General features: G+C 41.8%; 1 protein-coding gene across 4 annotated transcripts in view; it reads left to right on the plus strand.

The window, feature by feature from the left end:
- Positions 1 to 19,008, plus strand: part of LOC149841047 (uncharacterized) — a 167,809-nt gene that overhangs the window by 71,223 nt on the left and 77,578 nt on the right. For 3 of the 4 annotated variants that reach the window (XM_090003557.1, XM_090003554.1, XM_090003555.1), the window contains 12 exons: positions 13,881 to 13,978; positions 14,051 to 14,110; positions 14,274 to 14,459; positions 14,694 to 14,874; positions 14,964 to 15,158; positions 15,273 to 15,316; positions 15,502 to 15,558; positions 15,670 to 15,766; positions 15,888 to 16,060; positions 16,167 to 16,380; positions 17,763 to 17,888; positions 18,001 to 18,090. In XM_090003557.1, the coding sequence (XP_089859683.1) occupies positions 13,881 to 13,978; positions 14,051 to 14,110; positions 14,274 to 14,459; positions 14,694 to 14,874; positions 14,964 to 15,158; positions 15,273 to 15,316; positions 15,502 to 15,558; positions 15,670 to 15,766; positions 15,888 to 16,060; positions 16,167 to 16,380; positions 17,763 to 17,888; positions 18,001 to 18,090 (1,521 nt within the window). The remainder of the gene's footprint in view (positions 1 to 13,880; positions 13,979 to 14,050; positions 14,111 to 14,273; positions 14,460 to 14,693; positions 14,875 to 14,963; positions 15,159 to 15,272; positions 15,317 to 15,501; positions 15,559 to 15,669; positions 15,767 to 15,887; positions 16,061 to 16,166; positions 16,381 to 17,762; positions 17,889 to 18,000; positions 18,091 to 19,008) is intronic. The other variant, XM_090003556.1, reaches the window with a different exon arrangement.

Genomic DNA, 19,008 nt, shown 5'->3' on the forward strand with positions numbered 1-19,008 from the left:
GGCTTTTTACTTCTTGCAGTCTTTTCTGTTCCTGCTTTACTTCCAGGACACGGTTTCACGTTCCTGGTCCTTCTTTACGTTCTCGCACTTTTCTTTCGGCCTTTTTGTTTCCTGTTGCCCCGCGCTTTGCGTCATGGCATTTACTTGTATATGTATAGGGATGACAGTGGGGCGGGGCAGGGCAGGGGACAAGGTCTCCACCCCCGCCCCGCCTCAAGATTAGAACCGCCATCCCCGCCTCCATCCCCGACGGGGATGGATTTTAACCTCCACCCTCGACTTCATCCCCGTTTCATGTCCTCCATCCCCGGTTCAAACGAGGATGAGGCGGGGCCGGGATGAGGTGGGGAAAAGTGGCAAGGACGGGGCAGGGCGGGGATGAGGCAGGGATCGTGGCGGGGATGGGGCGGGGATCGTGGCGGGGACGGGGCGGGGAAAAGGGTACGTCCATCCCTGCCTCCATCCCCGAACGGGGATGGATTTTAACCTTCGTCCCCGCCTCCATCCCTGTTTCATACCCTTCATCCCCGGTCCAAACGGGGCGAGGCGGGGCGGGGCCCCGCTTTCCCTCGGTCCACTGCCATCCCTATATATGTATGCCTTTTTAACTCCAGGACGTGATCCTCGTCCTTTATTTTCTTGCTCGTTTCTTTTCTGGTTTTTCGTATTATGCTGCCCCACGCTTTATGTGCCTTGGATTTTACTTTCTGCACCTTAATTTCTTGTTGCCGCCGCGCTCTATGTGCCCAGGCTTGCTTTCACACTTACTTTTATATGTATTGTTTCATTCTTACTTTGTTGCCACACTTCGCACATATGCATTGCTCTTGCATGTGTTGTTCAGATCTTTGTCTTATATTATTGTATTTTACTTGCTTACATATTTGTCTGCTTGTGTGTTTCGATGGTCGAGGTATGATTTCATACCTTGTATGTGGCTTGTGCGTCTTACGCTCGATGTGCAGCTTAGCACATCGAGTCTTGCTCCTCGTTTTGCCATTGCACTATAATGTGCACGGGCTTGCCCCTTGTTAGCTTGCACTCACTGAGTATAGCTTCAAGTGTGTACCATATCGCTCATTTGTTTTAAAAGTCATGATGCACACTTATGCACTTCGGTTCTTCAAAAACGGTGGTTTAAACGCAAACCTATTTTTAAAATGTATAGTAAAGTAGATTTTGAAAGCCTTTTGCGAGATTGCGGTTGGATCTCCCAAATCGATGTATTTGGGAGAAGTGTGTTACAACTTCGGTTCGTGTATCCGATACGACTCGGATAACCCTGTTTAGGGACATGTGCATGAGTTGGGCGAAGGTTCTACTAAGGAACCTGCGCCATCGTTAGATCGTTATTGCATCATCTCTGATGCGAGACCTAGTTACTAGGCTTTCTGGTCAAAATAAGATAGTTGGCGCTTTTCCTTCCTTTGCGAGCTTATTGTTGATGGATTTCTTCTGAGAAATCCATGCTCCTCTCCTTGTAGTCGTACTCTTAGTCATGACTGATATATTTGGACTACGAAGCGCAGGATGAGAGGGTTGTGTTTTCCTCGAACGTGCAATGACACGTGTTTGAGATTACAAATGGTGATGTTTTTACCCTCACTATGAGTTGACCCCTCTCATCGTGGTTGTACTTTTGAATATGTACGTTTGCGTATTGCGGTGAGTAGGATGAGAGGTGTGTGGTTGCCTCGAATGCGCAATGGTGCGTGTAATTCACATAATGATAATTATGCACCTTCACAGGCAAGATGCTTGAGTGAGTTGAAACACCAGAGCATGTAGAATGAAATGACGGTTAAGAAACCCCCGTTGTGCCCGTTCAACATGGTTTATCAAGAGAGATGATGAATGGTACAAAACTTCGATGGACAGGCCATTAATGACAGTCATGGGCAAATGACCCGACTTTCCCAGTCATTGGAGGTTAGGGGAAATGCTACAAAGATAGCCATAAGCCTTTGAATGCCTTTGGGAACTTACTCTCTTGGTCACTGGCCGTCCCCTTAGGAGAGAACTCAGTCAGTCATTCGGGGTAGCATAAAATACATAACATAATGGACTTCCGAATCGATCTCGGTTGTTTCTATGTTTCGTGCCTTGTGCGTACCCATAATGGCCAGCTAATAATCAGAATAAAATATAACATGCTCACATTATTATGAGATGTGCGTGATGTGAATTGCTGCTTGTTTGCTCGGTAGTTCAGTATGCTACTCGTTGAGCTATGCACGCCTATTGTGGCGCTGCTCTAGTTGGTTGAATTGCTTACGCAGTTCTTTGCTAGTAATAACTAACTTTTCTTACTAGTTAAATGTTTATGATAATAGCATTATGCTAGTTGCTATATACTAGCATGTGACTTGCTTTACCACTTGGTTGAACTACTTGGTGCTTGTTATAATGTAGCACTTGTTGGCTTGCGTCTCTTATGACTGATGTGATTGCTTACAGCTCGTAATCTACGAACTGTTTACCGTTTGGATTAATGTAGCTGCTTGTCTTATAAGCTGCCTAGATTCTGTGATAACTTCTATCGTGTGATTGCTTATTGCGTGTAGCTTATAAATAGCTTGTTGTGCAATTGATTGCACCTTATGATTTATGTATTTGCTTGTTGGTGGAATAAAGAATTCAGTGGTAAATGCATGTATTGTGAGCTCTGTTATGAATGCTTGTCTTATTTCGTTACTCGGCTTTTATGCTTGATTGTTTGGTAGAGTTAGTTATTCTCTACTTGTAGAGTTAGTCAGACTGTTATAGTTGCTTATTTGGCTTGTTTAACACTTTGGTCCTTACTGCTCTCGTATTTAGCTACTTGCTTTATTCGAGTTTTGCTTGCAGTACTTGTTAGGGTTAGCTCTGTTAGTTTTGCTTATCCTGTTTAGTTTAATAATTATCTTGTTTATTGTAGTCTTTGTTCTTTCTTGTCTTTGGCACCCGTACTAATTTCTCGCGAAACTAACCCATTTCATGAGCAGGTGGTGTACAGGTTATACAGCTTGCGATGGCACGATGGTGTGATAAGATCAAGATGATGCTCTTTCCCTGATGCTGCGCTTTTGAGGACATTTTTGGTAAAATTGGTATAAGAGTATCTTTTGAAAGTCTCTTTTAAAACCTTGAAGGATTAAAACTGTATTATTCAATTCCTTCTTTTGGTTTCAATAAATATAGTGAGTTGCAAATCTCAATGGAAGTTCGGAGTTCAAAATGGTTTATTCACGTTGTAAAGCACCAAAGGTCCATTGACTTGCCTTTTTCCGCTAAACTATTATTTAAAAACTCTGATACATGAATGATTTTAAAGCTTTTAAACTTTTTATAAGAAGTTTCAAGTGTAAAACCCTCATTAAAAAAAAAAAATATCGGACCCGGGCCCGTCATCGTTAGGGTTTCATAACCCGACACAGGAGGCCTTTCCCCTGTGCGCCGCAACCCCCCTTTTTTCGACCCGATAAGGATGGAAATCGGGGTTTCCCGATTTCTCGCCTCCTCCCCCGAACTCTTTATGAGCACCAGTGGAGGACAAGGGGAGGCACACCTCCCTCTTGCGCCTCCTCCTTCCCTGCGCACGCCACCAGCTCAGATCACCATTGCCGCTGCGACCGCTGACTACGCCGACGATCCTCTCCCTAGGTACGCTGCCTCCTCCCTTCACCTCTCTCTCTGTTATCTCGCCGGAAGGCACGACAGGAGGCCGATGGCCCCTGCCGTGCCCTCCCTCTTCACCTCCCTCTTTTTCCCCCTTCTTAGGGGTTCGCAGGGAGGCCGACAGGCGGCGCACGGCCCCTGCCGCGCCCTGCGTATCCATCAGAGGCCGACAGGGGGCCTACGAGGCCCCTGTCTACTCCTTCTCTTCCCTGTGAGAGATCGGGCGACCGACAGGAGGTCGGTCGTCCCCTTGTCTCCCTCCCCTCTGCCATGACCTGCGTAGGGGTCGGCAGGAGGCTGGTGGTTCCTGCCGCCCCGATCTCTCTCTCTCTCTCTTCGGTGGGGGTTTGTTCCCCTGCCATCGACCTTTCGCCGACGGGTAGGGGCTAGCCCCCTGCCACCTCGGTGCTGTCGACAGGGGCGTGACCCCTGCCGCTTCGGTGCTGACGGCAGGGGCTGCCCCCTCCCTCCCCTCCCTGTGGATTCGCTGTTGTCGACAAGGGCTCGACCCCTGTCGATTCGCTGCCATCGGCAAGGGCTCGACCCTTGCCGATTCGTTGCCGTCGGCAGGGGCGCGACCCCTACCGCTTCGCTGCTGTCGGCAGGGGCTTTCCCCCCTACCGCTTCGCTGCTGTCGGCAGGGGCTCGCCCCCTGCCGCCTCGGTGCTGTCGGCAGGGGCTCGTCCCCTGTCGCCTCGCTGTCTTCAATAGTCAGGGTCTCACTCCCTGTCGGCTGTCTTGACAAGCAGGGACCGAGGCCCCTGCCATTTGTTGTTCGGTCAGGAAGGGGCCGAGGTCCCCTGTCGCCTAATCCTACCCTTGCCCTCATCACACCATTAATTACATTAGCGTAATTGAATATTTCACACTCTTGCAGATTTACGCAACGTGTCCAGTTCGCGCTCCGCGGCCCGACCCTCGTATCATCTACACCCGTAGACGCACGCAGCTGCACGACATTCCGAGGTAGGATAAAGTCGCACAAGGGGCAATTGATGAACCTAATTAAGTTGAAATAATTAAGATGTCCATGCTAGATGTACTTAGATTTCTATTGCTTCTGCATTGCATATTTTCTTGTCTGCATATTTATGAGTCGAGGTATGATTTTACTCTTCGAGTATTAATTTGCGTATTTGCTTATGTGGTTGAAGGTGGTTTCGTACTTTTTGCAATACTTATGCCCTTAATTGCTTGCATATATACCTGCCTGTACGTTGCCATGGGTCGATGTACAATTTCATTCTTCGATCATTATTTTGCATAGTTGCTTATGAGTTTGAGGTGTGGTTTCGTACTTCTTGAAATACATATGCCCTTGTTTGCTTGTATACATTTTTGCCTGCACGTTTCCTTTGAGTGAGGTACGACTTCGTGTCTCGTGTATCACTTATGACCTTATGTGTTTGCCTATCTAAGTGGTCAAGGTATGGTTTTGGTACCTCGTGTATTACTTATGTGCTTTTCCCTCGATGTGCGGCATCGTAAGTCGAGAGTTGCTTGTTGTCATGTTATAACCTGCATATGCTTACATTTATGATAAATATGTACTTACATAAACGTAGTCTTGTGCCTATCCTGATATCACTTGTTTTCAAAACACTAGAAGTTGTGTTTATGCATTGCAGTTCTTTAAAAGCGAGCTTCCTTCTGCCAACCCAGTGCTTTCAAATTGCGCAGCTTTTGCAAAGTTAAGTTTTAAGTCTCACAGGATTGCGAAGTCACATTTGGGCCCTCCCAAGTCCACACTTGGGAGAAATATTTTATAACCCCGATTCGAGTTGCGACCCAATTCGAATAACCCCGATCAGGGGCATGAGCCCATGAATGAGTGGGGTTCTGTTGAAGGACATATCCTTCATTTATCAATCTAGTGTCGCATGTCGATACAAAGATAAATTTTGGATGCAAGATTGATAGTGTTGTGCCTTGTGTGAATGACTCAATGCGGCATTATGGCTTTTAAGGATGAATCGTGCCAAATGAGCACTCCTATATTCTTTGGATCGTTATGAAGTTGTGTGTTCCTTTTGAGAAGCCTACACACCTCCCTTTTTCAGTATAGCGTACTTTTAGACATACACAACATGTTAAGTACTTTGTTGATCAGACGAGAGATCCGAGACGTCCTTGCATCATGAAATATGCAAAATATTGTTGAAATGAATTCAAGACTTATCTTGCCAAACTTTATTGTATTACTTCTTTTGCAGATAATATATGTTGGGTTTCTTTTGTGAAACCATTTCCCTTTCATCGTAGTTGTACTTTTGACAAGTATGACCGTACTTTTTGACAAGTACGTCTTCTTACGTTGCGATGATTGGATGAATAGGTTGTGGCAACCTCGATGAGTACAAATAACAGAATGCTAAGATCACCTAAATAGGTGATGATTTTGCCTTCACCGGCAAGATACTCGAGTTTGGTCGAAAGACCAGAGTATGTAGAATGGGTCTTCAGTTAACTAACCCTGATGTACTCATTCAAACCGCTGACTCCTGTCAGGAGAGAGGACGAGAAGGTACAAAAACTTCGATGGACAAGCCATTAACGACAGTTACGAGCAAAAGACTCTGCTTCCCCAGTCATCGGAGTTAGGAGAAGAGGACTACCATAATTATCCTAGGTGGTAGCTCTCCATGTTCGGGATGCATCCATTGTCTATACTGCTTTGGGGATTTCTCTCTTGGTCACTGACCGTCCCCTTAGGTGCGGACTCAGTCAGCTATTTGAGTTACCTTAAAATACATAGCATAATAAACCTCCGGATCAGTCTAGGTTGTTTCTAGAGTCGTGCCTTGTGCGTACCCACTTGACCAGTTAATATCGAAACATAATTTAAATCCGATCACACAATTTGTTGAGTTATGCACGTATAAAAGCTATAGCATGCAACGAGTTTCAATACTTATGGAATTGTGTGTGTGGTTGATATAGCATCGTATTTTGCTACTTAAATTGCTTATGCAGTGCTTTGCTTATAATAATTAGCCTACTTGTGCCAGTGAAATGCTTGTATTAGTTTTAGCATTTTGCTCATGATAGTTGCTCCATGAATCTGTTGAAATTAAATTGCTATATAATTGCCTGTCTACTTGACATATTAAATTATTTTGCTTAACTATGTTCTATATCGTCCTGTAAGTGCAGCTACCAGTTTTTAGTGAAAACCCATTTTATGGGCATGTGATGTATAGGTGATACACTTTGCAATGACACGATGGCGCGATGAGATCAAGATAGAGCTCTTTCCCTGACGTTTCGCTCCTGAGGACATGTTGGTAAATTTGGTATAAAGTGTATTTCAAAATTTCTCTTTTTATTAAACCTTGAGTTACTAAAACTGTTTTAGTAAACTTCTTCTTGGTTTCAACAAACAAATTCTAAATCATTGAAATTGCATTTTAAAACCATTTGATTTCAATAGTTGTGCGGAATTCGACAAAGGAAAGTTTACGCTGTAATGCGCTAAAGGTCCATTGACTTGTGGTTTTAAAAATATCATTTTTCTGCTGAAGTACTATTTAAACTCTGATAATTATATGATTTCAAAGCTTTCTAAACTATTCTAAAAGTTACAAGTCCTGGATTTTTGGGGCGTTACATCAAGTCCTGGATTTTGGGGCGTTAAAGTGTTTGTATGCATGCGTGTGTAGACAACTTGCACATGATCAGCTGGAAGGGAATCTGAGATGGCCTCTAAGTTCCTTGTGTCTTCTTGATCTATTTGGTTCAAGAAAGGTATTTCCACAATATTCTCACTTGTTCTAGAGTATGTCTTGTGAAAGTATCTTCAATAAGATACTATGATCAAGACCTCAATATTCTTGATAAGAAACACGTGCACACATCCACAATAAAAACACTTAGAGCACTTGTGCACAAAAGCACAACTCACAAAATATCACAAATGCTCCAAGGCATAAAAATAAATAACAAACTTTATAAATCACTTGGGCTTTGACCCAAAGCCATGACCATACAATAAGGGGAATACCCCTTTTTATAGAGGAGGTGGAAGCCTTGGAGGGGCTCCACTTCTAGTTGTTGGAGCCCATCCAACGGTCACAAATGTGACCGTTGGAAGGGGCCCAACGACTAGATGGTGGGCCCCTCCAAGGTGTACACCACCTTTTACAAAAAACAAAAAATAAAAAAAGAAAAGAATTAAAAGAAAAGAACAAAATAATTACAACATATTCGAAAAAAGAATATATGCAAAATGACTAAACTACCCTATGACTATTACAAGAAATAAATAAATATACTTTATATATATATATATATGTAGGTAGGTACATGTACATATATATGAAATATATATGTGCATGTAACTTTCTATATATATAAAATATATATAATTACATTCATTTGATATTACAATTTAACACCCCCCTTCAAACTTAGGGCATGATGACCGAAAGTTTGCCAAGAAGAAAGTTGAACAGCGGAGAACACAATGCTTTGGTGAAGAAATCTGCCAACTGATATTCTGAAGTGACATACGAAAGTTCTATGATTCCTTTCAGATAGGCTGCCACAACCTACTCATCCAATCATCGCAACGTAAGAAGACGTACTTGTCAAAAAGTACGGTCATACTTGTCAAAAGTACGACTACGATGAAAGGAATATGGTTTCACCAAAGAAACCCCAACAGATATTATCTGCATAAGAAGTAACACAACACAATTTGGCAAGATAAGTCTTGAATTCATTTCAAGAATAATTTGCATATTTCATGATACAAGGTCGTCTCGGATCTCTCGTCCGATCAACAAAGTACTTAACATGTTGTGCATGTCTAAAAGTACGCTATACTGAAAAAGGGAGGTGCGTAGGCTTCTGAAAAGGAACCCCCAACACACAACTTCATAACGATCCAAAGAATATAGGAGTGCTCATTTGACACGATTCATCCTTAAAAGCCACAATGCCACATTGAGTCATTCACACAAGGCAGATCACTATCTATCTTACATCCAAAACTTATCTTAGTATCGACATGATTCGCACAACACGCGACACTAGGTTTAATAAATGAAGAATGAGTCCTTCAACAGAACCTCACTTGATCATAGGCTCTTGCCCCCAATCGGGGTTATTCACATTCAGCCGCAACTTGAATCGAGGTTATAAAACATTTCTCCCAAGTGTGTGGACTTGGGAGGGCTCAAATGTAACTTCGCAATTCTGCGAGGCTTAAAACTTAACTTTGCAAAAGCTGTGCAAGTTGAAGAGCACTGGGTTCGCAAAATGAAACTCGCTTTTAAAGAACTGCAATACACAAGCACAACTTCTAGTATTTTGAAAATAAGTGAAATCAGGATAGGCACAAGACTACATTTATGGAAGTACATATTTACCATAAGTGTGAACATATGCAGATTATAACATGACGACAAACAACTCTCGACTTGCGATGCCGCACCTTGAGCGAAAAGCACATAAGTAACACACGAGGTACCAAAACCATACCTTGACCACTTAGATAGACAAACACATAAGGTCATAAGTAATACATGAGACACTAAGTCGTACCTCACTCAAAGGAAACGTGCAGGCAAAAATGTATGCAACCAAACAAGGGCATATATATTTCAGGAAGTACGAAACCCCACCTTAAACTCATAAACAACTACGCAAAATAATAATCGAAGAATAAAATTGTACCTCGACCCATGAGCATGCAAACAAGAAAATACGCAATGCAGAAGCAATATAACTCTAAGCATGTCTAGCATGGGCAACTTAATTATTTCAACTTAATTAGGTTCTTCCATTGCCCTTTTGTGCGACTTTACCCTACCTCGGAATGTTATGAGGTTGCGTCGCTGCGAGCGTTTGAGAGTATAGGCGATGCGGGGGCTCAGGTCGCGGGGTACGAGTGGAATATGTCGCAGAGTCTGCAGGAAACCCAATGTTAGTATGAAAGTGACCAAAGAAAAGGCAGGGAGCAGGAGCGTTTCCCTACTCGTCGACCGTCCGCCTTGCGCGAAAAAGAGAGAGTGCCAAAGCACCCCTCTGCTAAAACAGGAAAAGATCGGAGGGAGATCGGCCCCTGCCAGGAAAACTAATAAGAGGCAGGGGTGGAGCCTTCTACCAAGCAACACAGGAATAGCAGGGGAGCCTCGCCCCCTGCCGCGAGCCTAAAAGAAACAGGGACAACCCCCCGTCAAAAACGAACAAGGGCAGGAGAGGGAGACAGGGAGGTACAGGGCATCACCCCTGCCGACCAAGCCAAAGGCGACAGGGGCCTTGCCCCTGTCTGTTGATGAAAGACACAAAGGGCAGGGGCGAAGCCCCTGCCGAGAAGGTAAAGGTGGCAGGGGCTTGGCCCCTACCGGTCTGCCGAAAAGAGGCGACAGGGCCATCGCCCTGTCGGTCTGTTAGAGGAAACAAAGGTAGCAGGGGATCGACCCCTGCCGAGCTATCGAAAGAAGGGCCCAGGCAACAGGGGTTCGACCCCTGCCAGCCTGTCGAAGGGCGAGTGAAAAAGAAATCGGCAGGGGCAAAGCCCCTGCCAGACCAAAGGAAGGCATGGCGTCACCCTGCCTGCCAGAAATCTCGGCGACAGTGGCGGCGCTCCAACAATGCAGAGGAGAGAGGGCGTGCGAGAAGAGGGGGTGAGAGAGATCGGGTTACCTGAGGGTGATGGCACGGTCGCCGGCAATGGCTTGCCGGAGGGGAGAGGGTTGCGGCTCATGAGGGGGGCAAGGACAGGGAGGATGTCACCCTAAGGTGGTCGCCGGTGACGACGATGGCTGGGATGTACCACCGAGAGGGAAGAGACGATGGCCAACGACAGGTGGTTGCCTGCGTTGGTCCCGACAAACAGAAGAAGATGGTGGAAGGAATGGAGTGTCGACGGAGATGGGGGTTCTCGCGGTCGTTAAGGCGTCTGCCAAGCACAGGGAGGAAGAAGACCGAGGGGATGGAGGGCGTATTTGGAAGAGGAGGGGCGTCGTTGTCGATGTCAGGCTCCTTTGCGAGGTCGCCGGTGATGGCGATTGGAAGAAGGAGGCAGCAACGTCGGGGCTTGCTGGAAATCGCAATGAGATAGAGAGAGACGTCGGGAGGAGAGGAGGAGGAGGAGAAGAAGGGGGCACGTCCACCCTCCCCTCCTGGGATGCTCTTAAAGAGCTCGGGGGCGATCTTCGGGGGAAACCCTAAAGGGGTTTCCTTATCCTGCCGAGGGGGTGGAGCAACGTGGGCAGGGCGCGGCGCACAGGGAAGGGTTTTGTTTTAAAACCCTCACCCTGCGTTGGGTTTTTAAAACCCTAACGAGGGCGGGCCTGGGTCGGGTCCGATTTTTTTTTACGTGGGTTTTATATTGCCAGTGGAGGAAGCGAGTGTGAGAAGCGATTCAGGAAGTGGAAGCGAGAAGTGAGGTACTTCTAAAACTTTAGAAAGCGGAAAGCGTGGAACGACTTAGAAGCGATTCGGGAATCGTCTCAGAAGCGAGAGGAATAACAAACCGAAAGCGATATAGGAATCAAACTGGAACCGTAGGGGAAATGAGGAGGAATACAATCTCGGATTGTAATGGGAAGCGATAAAAACCGAACAAGAACCGAAAATGTAATTATATTTTTCTTAATTTACCAAAATATAAAATTTATGTTATCATTGACAAAATAAAACATGACTAGATAACCTTAAAGCTGTTCTATTAATCTCAAAACTTAATCATATATGCAAGTGCAACAATTTAATAAATACATCATGTTGCAAGCATTTGATAATTAATACATAATGAAAAATTCATAATACACATTCCATATTCTACAACAAGAATTTAAGAAGTACTAAAATAATAAAAAAATATTACATTATTGGTAGTAAAAGTATAAGCTATAGAAAACTAATAAATTTGATTAAGTGTATTGTGTGCAAATTAAAGGTTAGTAATATCTTGAATTTAATTGCCAGATTTACATCTTTATTGCCCTTTGACATGGGATGAGTCTTGTATCGTGTTAAAAAATCAAAAGTATTAATGTTGTTTCTAGCACTATCAATTCACTGCTTATCAGTGTCCCAATTGGATTAAACCTCAACCTCTAATAAAGTAATCTATGCATGTATGATTAAGAGAACATGATTAAATTTCAGAGATGCATACCAAAGTTTTAACTTAAATGATTAAATCTTTTAAGCTATGTAACAAACATTGATGATGTTTTGAAAATATTGCATTTTTCTAAATATATCACAAAGTCACAAATTGATACATCCTAAAAATTTTGCCGAGCGGGAGAGAGAGTCAGCGGGAGAGAGAGATAGAGATAGAGATAGAGAGATAGAGCTTGCGAGAGAGAGGGACAGAGAGATAGAGAGAGCGAGAGAGGGAGAGAGAGTAAGAGAAAGAGAGTGAGAGACAGAGAGAGCGAGAGACGAAGATAGAGGAGAGAGTGTCAGAACAAGAGAGTGAGAGACAGAGAGAGCAAGAGACGAAAAGTGGGGGAGAGAGAGAGTCAGAGAGAGCGAGAGACGAAGATAGAGGAGAGAGTGTCAGAACAAGAGAGTGAGAGACAGAGAGAGCAAGAGACGAAAAGAGGGGGAGAGAGAGAGTCAGAGTGAGAGACGAGAGTTGAGATTGTTAGAGAGGAAGAGAGTTAGAGAGAGAGACAAAGAGAGCATACTCGAGGACACCCATGGTGGTCGCTGGAGCTCGCTTTGCCTTTTGAAAAAATAGTGTTTCTTTTATCTTTTGGGTAAAAGAAATTTACTTAAGGGTAAAGTTGTCTAAGATCCCCCAAAAAACGAAACACAATTCCCAATTCTGGGAATCACATATCCCATAAAAGGAGAGCGATCTTCCCATTTAAAAGGGTCGCTTGCGGTCAACCGTACCTAGGGTTATCAATGTCTAGAAATAGACTCAGTCAACTATGACAAAGTCCATTTTCGTTCAAGTAAAAAAAAATGAACAAAATTGTGTGTATTTTTTTTTTGGGGGTTAGGGCACAATTACGTAAACCCTCCCCCCCTTCTCCGCCCCCATCCCCACTCCTCTTCCATCACTTCCTACGACAGTGACGACGACTCCGAATACCCTCTTGCGACAACATCGACACTCAGGTATGCCTCTCTCTCGTCCTCTCTTCTTCTTTCTCCTCTTCTGCCTCCTCCCTTCTTCTTCCTCCCTCCACCTCCTCCTCCTCCTCTCTCTCTCTCTCTTCTTCTTCTTCTTTTTTCTCCTCCCACCTCCTCCCCTCTTTGCCGCAAGGGCCGAACCGTCGAACTCAACAACACTGGGTTCGACAGAGCCAGAACCCAGGGTTGCTGGGTTCGTCTCTGTTGAACCCAGGCTTGAGCTCGACTGAACTTGAACCCAGGGTTGCTGGGTTCGGCTCTGCTGAACCCGAGTTTGGGTTCAACAGAACCTGAACCCAGGGTTGCTGTGTTCGGCTATGTTGAACCCAAGCTTGGGTTCGGCAAAACCTGAACCCAGACCTGGGTTCAGAAGAACCGAACCCAGGTTTGCTTCTTTTGCTAGTATAATTTGCTTCTTTTATTCTTGACTTGTTTTCTTTTTTTCTGCTTGACTTGTTTGATTGGTATGCAATCTGCTTTACTTGACTTGTACTTTGTAGTTAGTTTGATTTATTGCATGAATTGATGATATGATAATTGTTTTATGATATGATAATTATTTTTATTTCATTAGTATTGATAACCTAAAACTGTTAAAGCATATACATATATATATATATATATATATATATATATATATATATATATATATATATATATACCCTCCGCACACCCTCGCACCCAAGTTTTTTTAAAGTGCCACACCCGCACCCGCACTCATGTGACATAGGTTTCGAGGAAGCGCGCTTCCTTGAGGTCTATAGCGTTTCCGGTAATCCTGGGTTGCACTGTGTGGGTTTTAAAGTTGTGACACCTGGTGACTTTCACAAGTTGCCACCACTAGATGAGTAGAGATCCCATGGGCAGTTGGATATAAGCTTTGATATTGATGAGCAGAATTTTTTCTAACATCTCAATAAGAATGTGTTTCTTTCTGATAGTTATTACACAGTTTTTAGTTGGTCACTCCACAGATTGATTTAGGTAACTGAGTATATGTGATAAGAACCACATCAACTCTACTAATACTGCCTTTTTCTCGTCTTGTAAATGAATACATTTGGTTTATAGTTACAGTGTGATTATATTGATTGTTGATTTGCATCATCTACTAATGGCAGGAAGTTGTGAGTTCTTCAAACACTACCACATCCAAGACAAAGAGTGTCATTGAGCTTAAGAAACTGCAGCTTCTTCATTTGCAACGCCGCATGAAAAGGTAATGTCAATTGATCTGAACATTTTTTATTTGAATGTAAGGGGGCAAGCCGACGGAGTTTTATGCTGACAGGACAGTGATCGTAAGTACGACAGGCAGAGCCAGCACGACAGGCAGAGCCAGCACGACTAGGTCTCTGATCCTGGGGGCTGTTTCTCTATTTAAATATAAAAAAAATAGTAGAATACTTATAATAGTTCTTCCATAGTTTTTGTTATCAGTATTATTCTAGCATATTTACCCAGTGCTCCTCTTCTTTTTTGAGGTTGTTGATGTCACTTGTTGCTTGTGACAGTGAGTTTCTTCATGATCACTTCAAACCCATTACATCTGACATGGATCGCTTGAAAACAATTAAGAAGCATAGACATGGAAGGCGGGTCAAGCAGCTGGAAAGATATGAAGTCAAAATGAGGGAGGAGCGACAAAAGCGTCTCCGCGAGCGACAAAAAGAGTTCTTTGGTGATTTAGAAGCACACAAGTATGTATTATAAATGCTTCTACTTAGTGTCTGGTATTCTTTTCTAAGTTATATTTTTGCTTGCAATGTTTAGCTATATATACTTTTATTATGATTAATATTATTGGCTGTCTTGTTGTGAGCACCTTGTTACAGCTCCATCCTATGATTGTATCTCAATCTCCTTTTATATATCTTTTATCCCATATTGAATGATTTGAAACAAGAATCTTAATATTAGCATCTTCTATACAGGGAAAGATTGGATGATTTTTACAAAGTTAGGCGGGAGCGTTGGAAAGGATTTAATAGATTTGTGAAGGAGTTTCACAAAAGAAAAGATCGGATCCACAAGGAAAAGGTTGAGAGGATCCAACGTGAGAAGATAAATCTGTTAAAGAACAATGATGTGGAGGGATATCTACGAATGGTTCAGGTCTACTGATTTTCCTTTATCTCTTTCTTAAAATAGAGTCAATATTTTTTGTCCTTATTTTACATATTGTTGGTGTACACTTCTGTTAGGATGCAAAATCTGAACGTGTGAAGCAACTGCTAAAGGAGACTGAAAAATATCTTCAAAAACTTGGTGCTAAGCTTCAAGAAGCAAAATCTATGACAAGACACTTTGAGATGGAAATGGATGATTCCAAAGCACTAAATGCGACAGATAAAAGTGAGGTTTCTGTGCAAAATGAAGATGAAAGTGATCAAGCTCGGGTAAGTTTTAAATTTCTATATATCTATTCCCTAACCCCACCAGCCCGAGTATTTCTGTGTATGGTATTTATTTATTGGAAAGTGGAATCACGATGATGTGATCTTTTTGTGCAGCATTACTTGGAAAACAATGAAAAATACTACCAAATAGCTCACAGGTACAGAAGCATGGCCAATTATTTAGGATCTTTCCTAATTGTAGGTGCAGCATCCGCCAACTAAAAAGTGGCTCTTTTTAAGCAGAATTACTTTTCTGATTACATTGTGGACCTTGATATTTTACTTTTTATTTCTGGGATTTATTCAGATCATTTCAAGTAATACTGATTGACCTTGTTTGCAGTATAAAAGAGAGCATAAATGAGCAGCCTAGCATTCTTCAGGGTGGGAAATTGAGGGAGTGAGTTGCCTTACCACTTGCTATTTGGTCTTCTGATTCCATTATTGGCTTTGAGAGTGTTTCATAATATATCTTAGTACAAGTTTTACTAAAGTTTCTTCTTCTTTTCAGGTACCAGATGAATGGTCTCCGCTGGCTTGTTTCGCTCTACAATAACCATTTGAATGGGATTCTTGCCGATGAAATGGGTCTTGGTAAGACTGTTCAGGTATGTTTCTGAAGCTTCATTTCTTTCTTGAAAGCGTTTCGACATTGACTGCTTTATTTTCTTTTTGGTTTTCTACTTTTTTCTCCTCATATACGAGCGAACTTCATTTCTTCTTGTACAGGTTATCTCTTTGATATGTTACTTGATGGAGTCAAAAAATGACAGAGGACCCTTTCTTGTGGTAGTACCTTCTTCTGTTCTACCTGGATGGGATGCAGAAATTACCTTCTGGGCCCCTAGTATCAGCAAAATTCTGTATGCTGGTCCACCTGAAGAACGGCGAAAACTATTCAAGTAATGGCTTAGCACCATATTTCTATTCTTGCTTTAGCATTCCCAGTCGTGACTTGAATGATGCGTTACTTAATAGTTAATACCAATATGCTATTTATATTTGTAGGGAAAGGATTGTTCATCAGAAATTCAATGTCCTATTGACAACATATGAATACTTAATGAACAAACATGATCGACCAAAATTAAGCAAGATACTTTGGCATTACGTTATTATTGATGAAGGGCACCGCATCAAGAATGCATCTTGCAAGCTGAATGCGGAACTGAAGCACTACCAGAGTTCTCACCGCTTGTTATTGACTGGGACTCCTCTTCAGGTTAACAAAGATTCGTTTAACAATGTTGCTGATTTTCTTGCGGACACTTAATGTTCACTAAAAGACAGAACATTTTCTGTACAGACATTTTTGAAGCTGTGATCTAACTAGACTTCTCCATTGGTTTGGTGCAGAGTTGCCGAAAGCTTCATAGATAGGTGGGAAGTATGCTTCCCCAAAATTCGCTTCGAAAGCCCAAAACTTCTTGCTTTCAAAACTTGATAGAAATCTCCATTCGCTCATGCTTCTCCTATGTTTCCTACACGTTTCTTTCATGCTTCCCTACATGATTCCTATATGCTTCTCTCACGCTTCATTTTATGTTTTTCTTGTGCTTCCTTTCACACTCCCCGCTTACTTTTCATGTAGTTTCTTTAAATTGGCAACCATCATTTTTAGATTTTGAGAAGAATTTAACTCTTACACTACAAAATCACAAAATTTAAGAATAATCATTTTTATTTCTTTCTCTTTTGATTTGTATTTTGCTTCTCATTTGATCCCATATCACTTCCTCTTTTATTCCTATTTTGCTTTTAAATTGATTCCTCGCTTCCCACTTCTTATAAAATTTAAAATATCTCATTTCTTGCTTCGTTTTCCGCTTTCTAGTCTGCTAACCTTAGTTTGGAGCTATCAACATTTTTATGTTATTTTTTCTTTCTTCTTCATACACACAAACACACATATGCATATACATGTGTGCGTGAGTGGGTGGATGAATGAATGTGTATACACTAATGTATGTAGTTTTCATCTTTATTCTTTGGCATATACATGGAAGAGTGCAACTGGAGTGTTGTGCGATCGTAGAATGCCATTGCGGTTGTAGGGAAAGTTTTATAGGACGACTATTAGGCCCGCTTTACTATATGGTACGGAATGTTGGGCTGCCAAGAGACATCATATTCAAAAAATGAGTGTAGCTGAGATGCGTATGCTGAGATGGATGTGTGGAAATACAATAAAAGATAAGATTCGGAACGAGAAGATACGTAAGAAGGTAGGCGTTGCACCCATTGAAAATAAGATGAGAGAGAATCGTTTACGGTGGTTTGGACATATTCGACGAAGGCCTAATGATGCTCCAGTTAGAAGGATGGAGAAATGGGAAAATATATTAGTTAAAAGAGGTCGGGGTAGGCCTAGGAAGACATGGATGGAGGTGATAGGAAAGGATATGAATTGAACCTCACCGAGGACATGGCATTGGATAGAAATGAATGGAGGAGAAGGATTCATGTGGAAGACCCAGAATGATTTTCTTTGTTGGTTCATATCGCCGACCCCAATTGTTTTGGGATGAAGGCGTTGTTGTTGTTGTTGTTGTTGTATTGTTTGTCTTTCTGCATATTTACTTAATTAATTACTTATTTTTGCAGAACAATCTAGAGGAACTATGGGCTCTGCTCAATTTCCTGCTGCCAAACATTTTCAACTCTGCTGGAGATTTCTCGCAGTGGTTCAACAAACCTTTTGAGAATGGAAATGATAATTCACCTGATGAAGTAAGCTTAGATGTCATTATAGTTTTTCTTGATTTGGCACTCTTAAGTCTGTACCCTAGTTGAAAGGAAGATTCAGGTAAGCAATTTCTTGTCTTGCTGTTTGCAATTGTAGGCTTTGCTGTCTGAAGAGGAAAATCTTTTGATTATAAACCGGCTACATCAAGTTCTTCGTCCTTTTGTACTTCGGAGATTAAAGCACAAGGTTTGTCAGAGACCTCATGTCATTTATCTTAACCTTATTTGATTGTTAGAATTCTAAAATTATAATGATATAACACTATTTGAATGTAAGATTTCTTTTGCAAATTTTGAGTTAATATGAAAATATTTTGTTATTGCTTCTTAAGTTTGCTCTTTAGATGAAAAAGTCAATGATTTTCTTAGATTTGTAATATATGTGATAAAATGTGCATGAATTATCGCTCAAACTCTTTAGTATTTCAATATATACTGTCTAAATTGAGCTTATGAAAAGATGTTTTTTTAATATTTTGTACTTTTGTTGCATGTGTGTTTGTGTGTTATTGTCTTAACAAAGTGACCTATAGATTTTCTAATAGAATGATATTCTTGATAGTGATCTTCCTTCAAAGTTTCTTCTTATCTCAATCAAGTTATCAATATCTCATATGATTTGACATATCCCTTTCTAATCGATTCCCATAACACTTCTACTCACTTCCCACTTCCCACTTACCAAATCCTCTAAACATTTGAAATGACTGACTCGTGATTCTGTTTCACATATTGCTTTCCATTTTAAATTCACACTCTGGCAACTATGCTCTCTCTCTCTCTATGTATATATATATTATATACACACATACACACATGCAATGTACACACCATGTTTCTTCCATATACTTCGTTTAAAGTTTAAAATTTTCTCCTGTACTCATTTAATTTAGTGGTTTAAACAGTTTTTTATTTGAACAACAGTGGAAGGAGGGGCTTCTTCTGCTGCAAGTACTAGCGGATCCAATCAACAAGATAATTATTAATGAAATATAACTATCTGGGTTAGTTATTCATGCTGAAATTTTCTATAAAATTTTTGCTTGGCAACTATTGTCCAATGTAATCCTTTTTATAGAAAATAAGTTGAACATTGGATCCTACA

Source organism: Nuphar pumila, chromosome 4, assembly GCF_984573655.1.
Source record: "Nuphar pumila chromosome 4, dmNupPumi1.hap1.1, whole genome shotgun sequence".
In the NCBI taxonomy this organism is placed as follows: domain Eukaryota; kingdom Viridiplantae; phylum Streptophyta; class Magnoliopsida; order Nymphaeales; family Nymphaeaceae; genus Nuphar; species Nuphar pumila.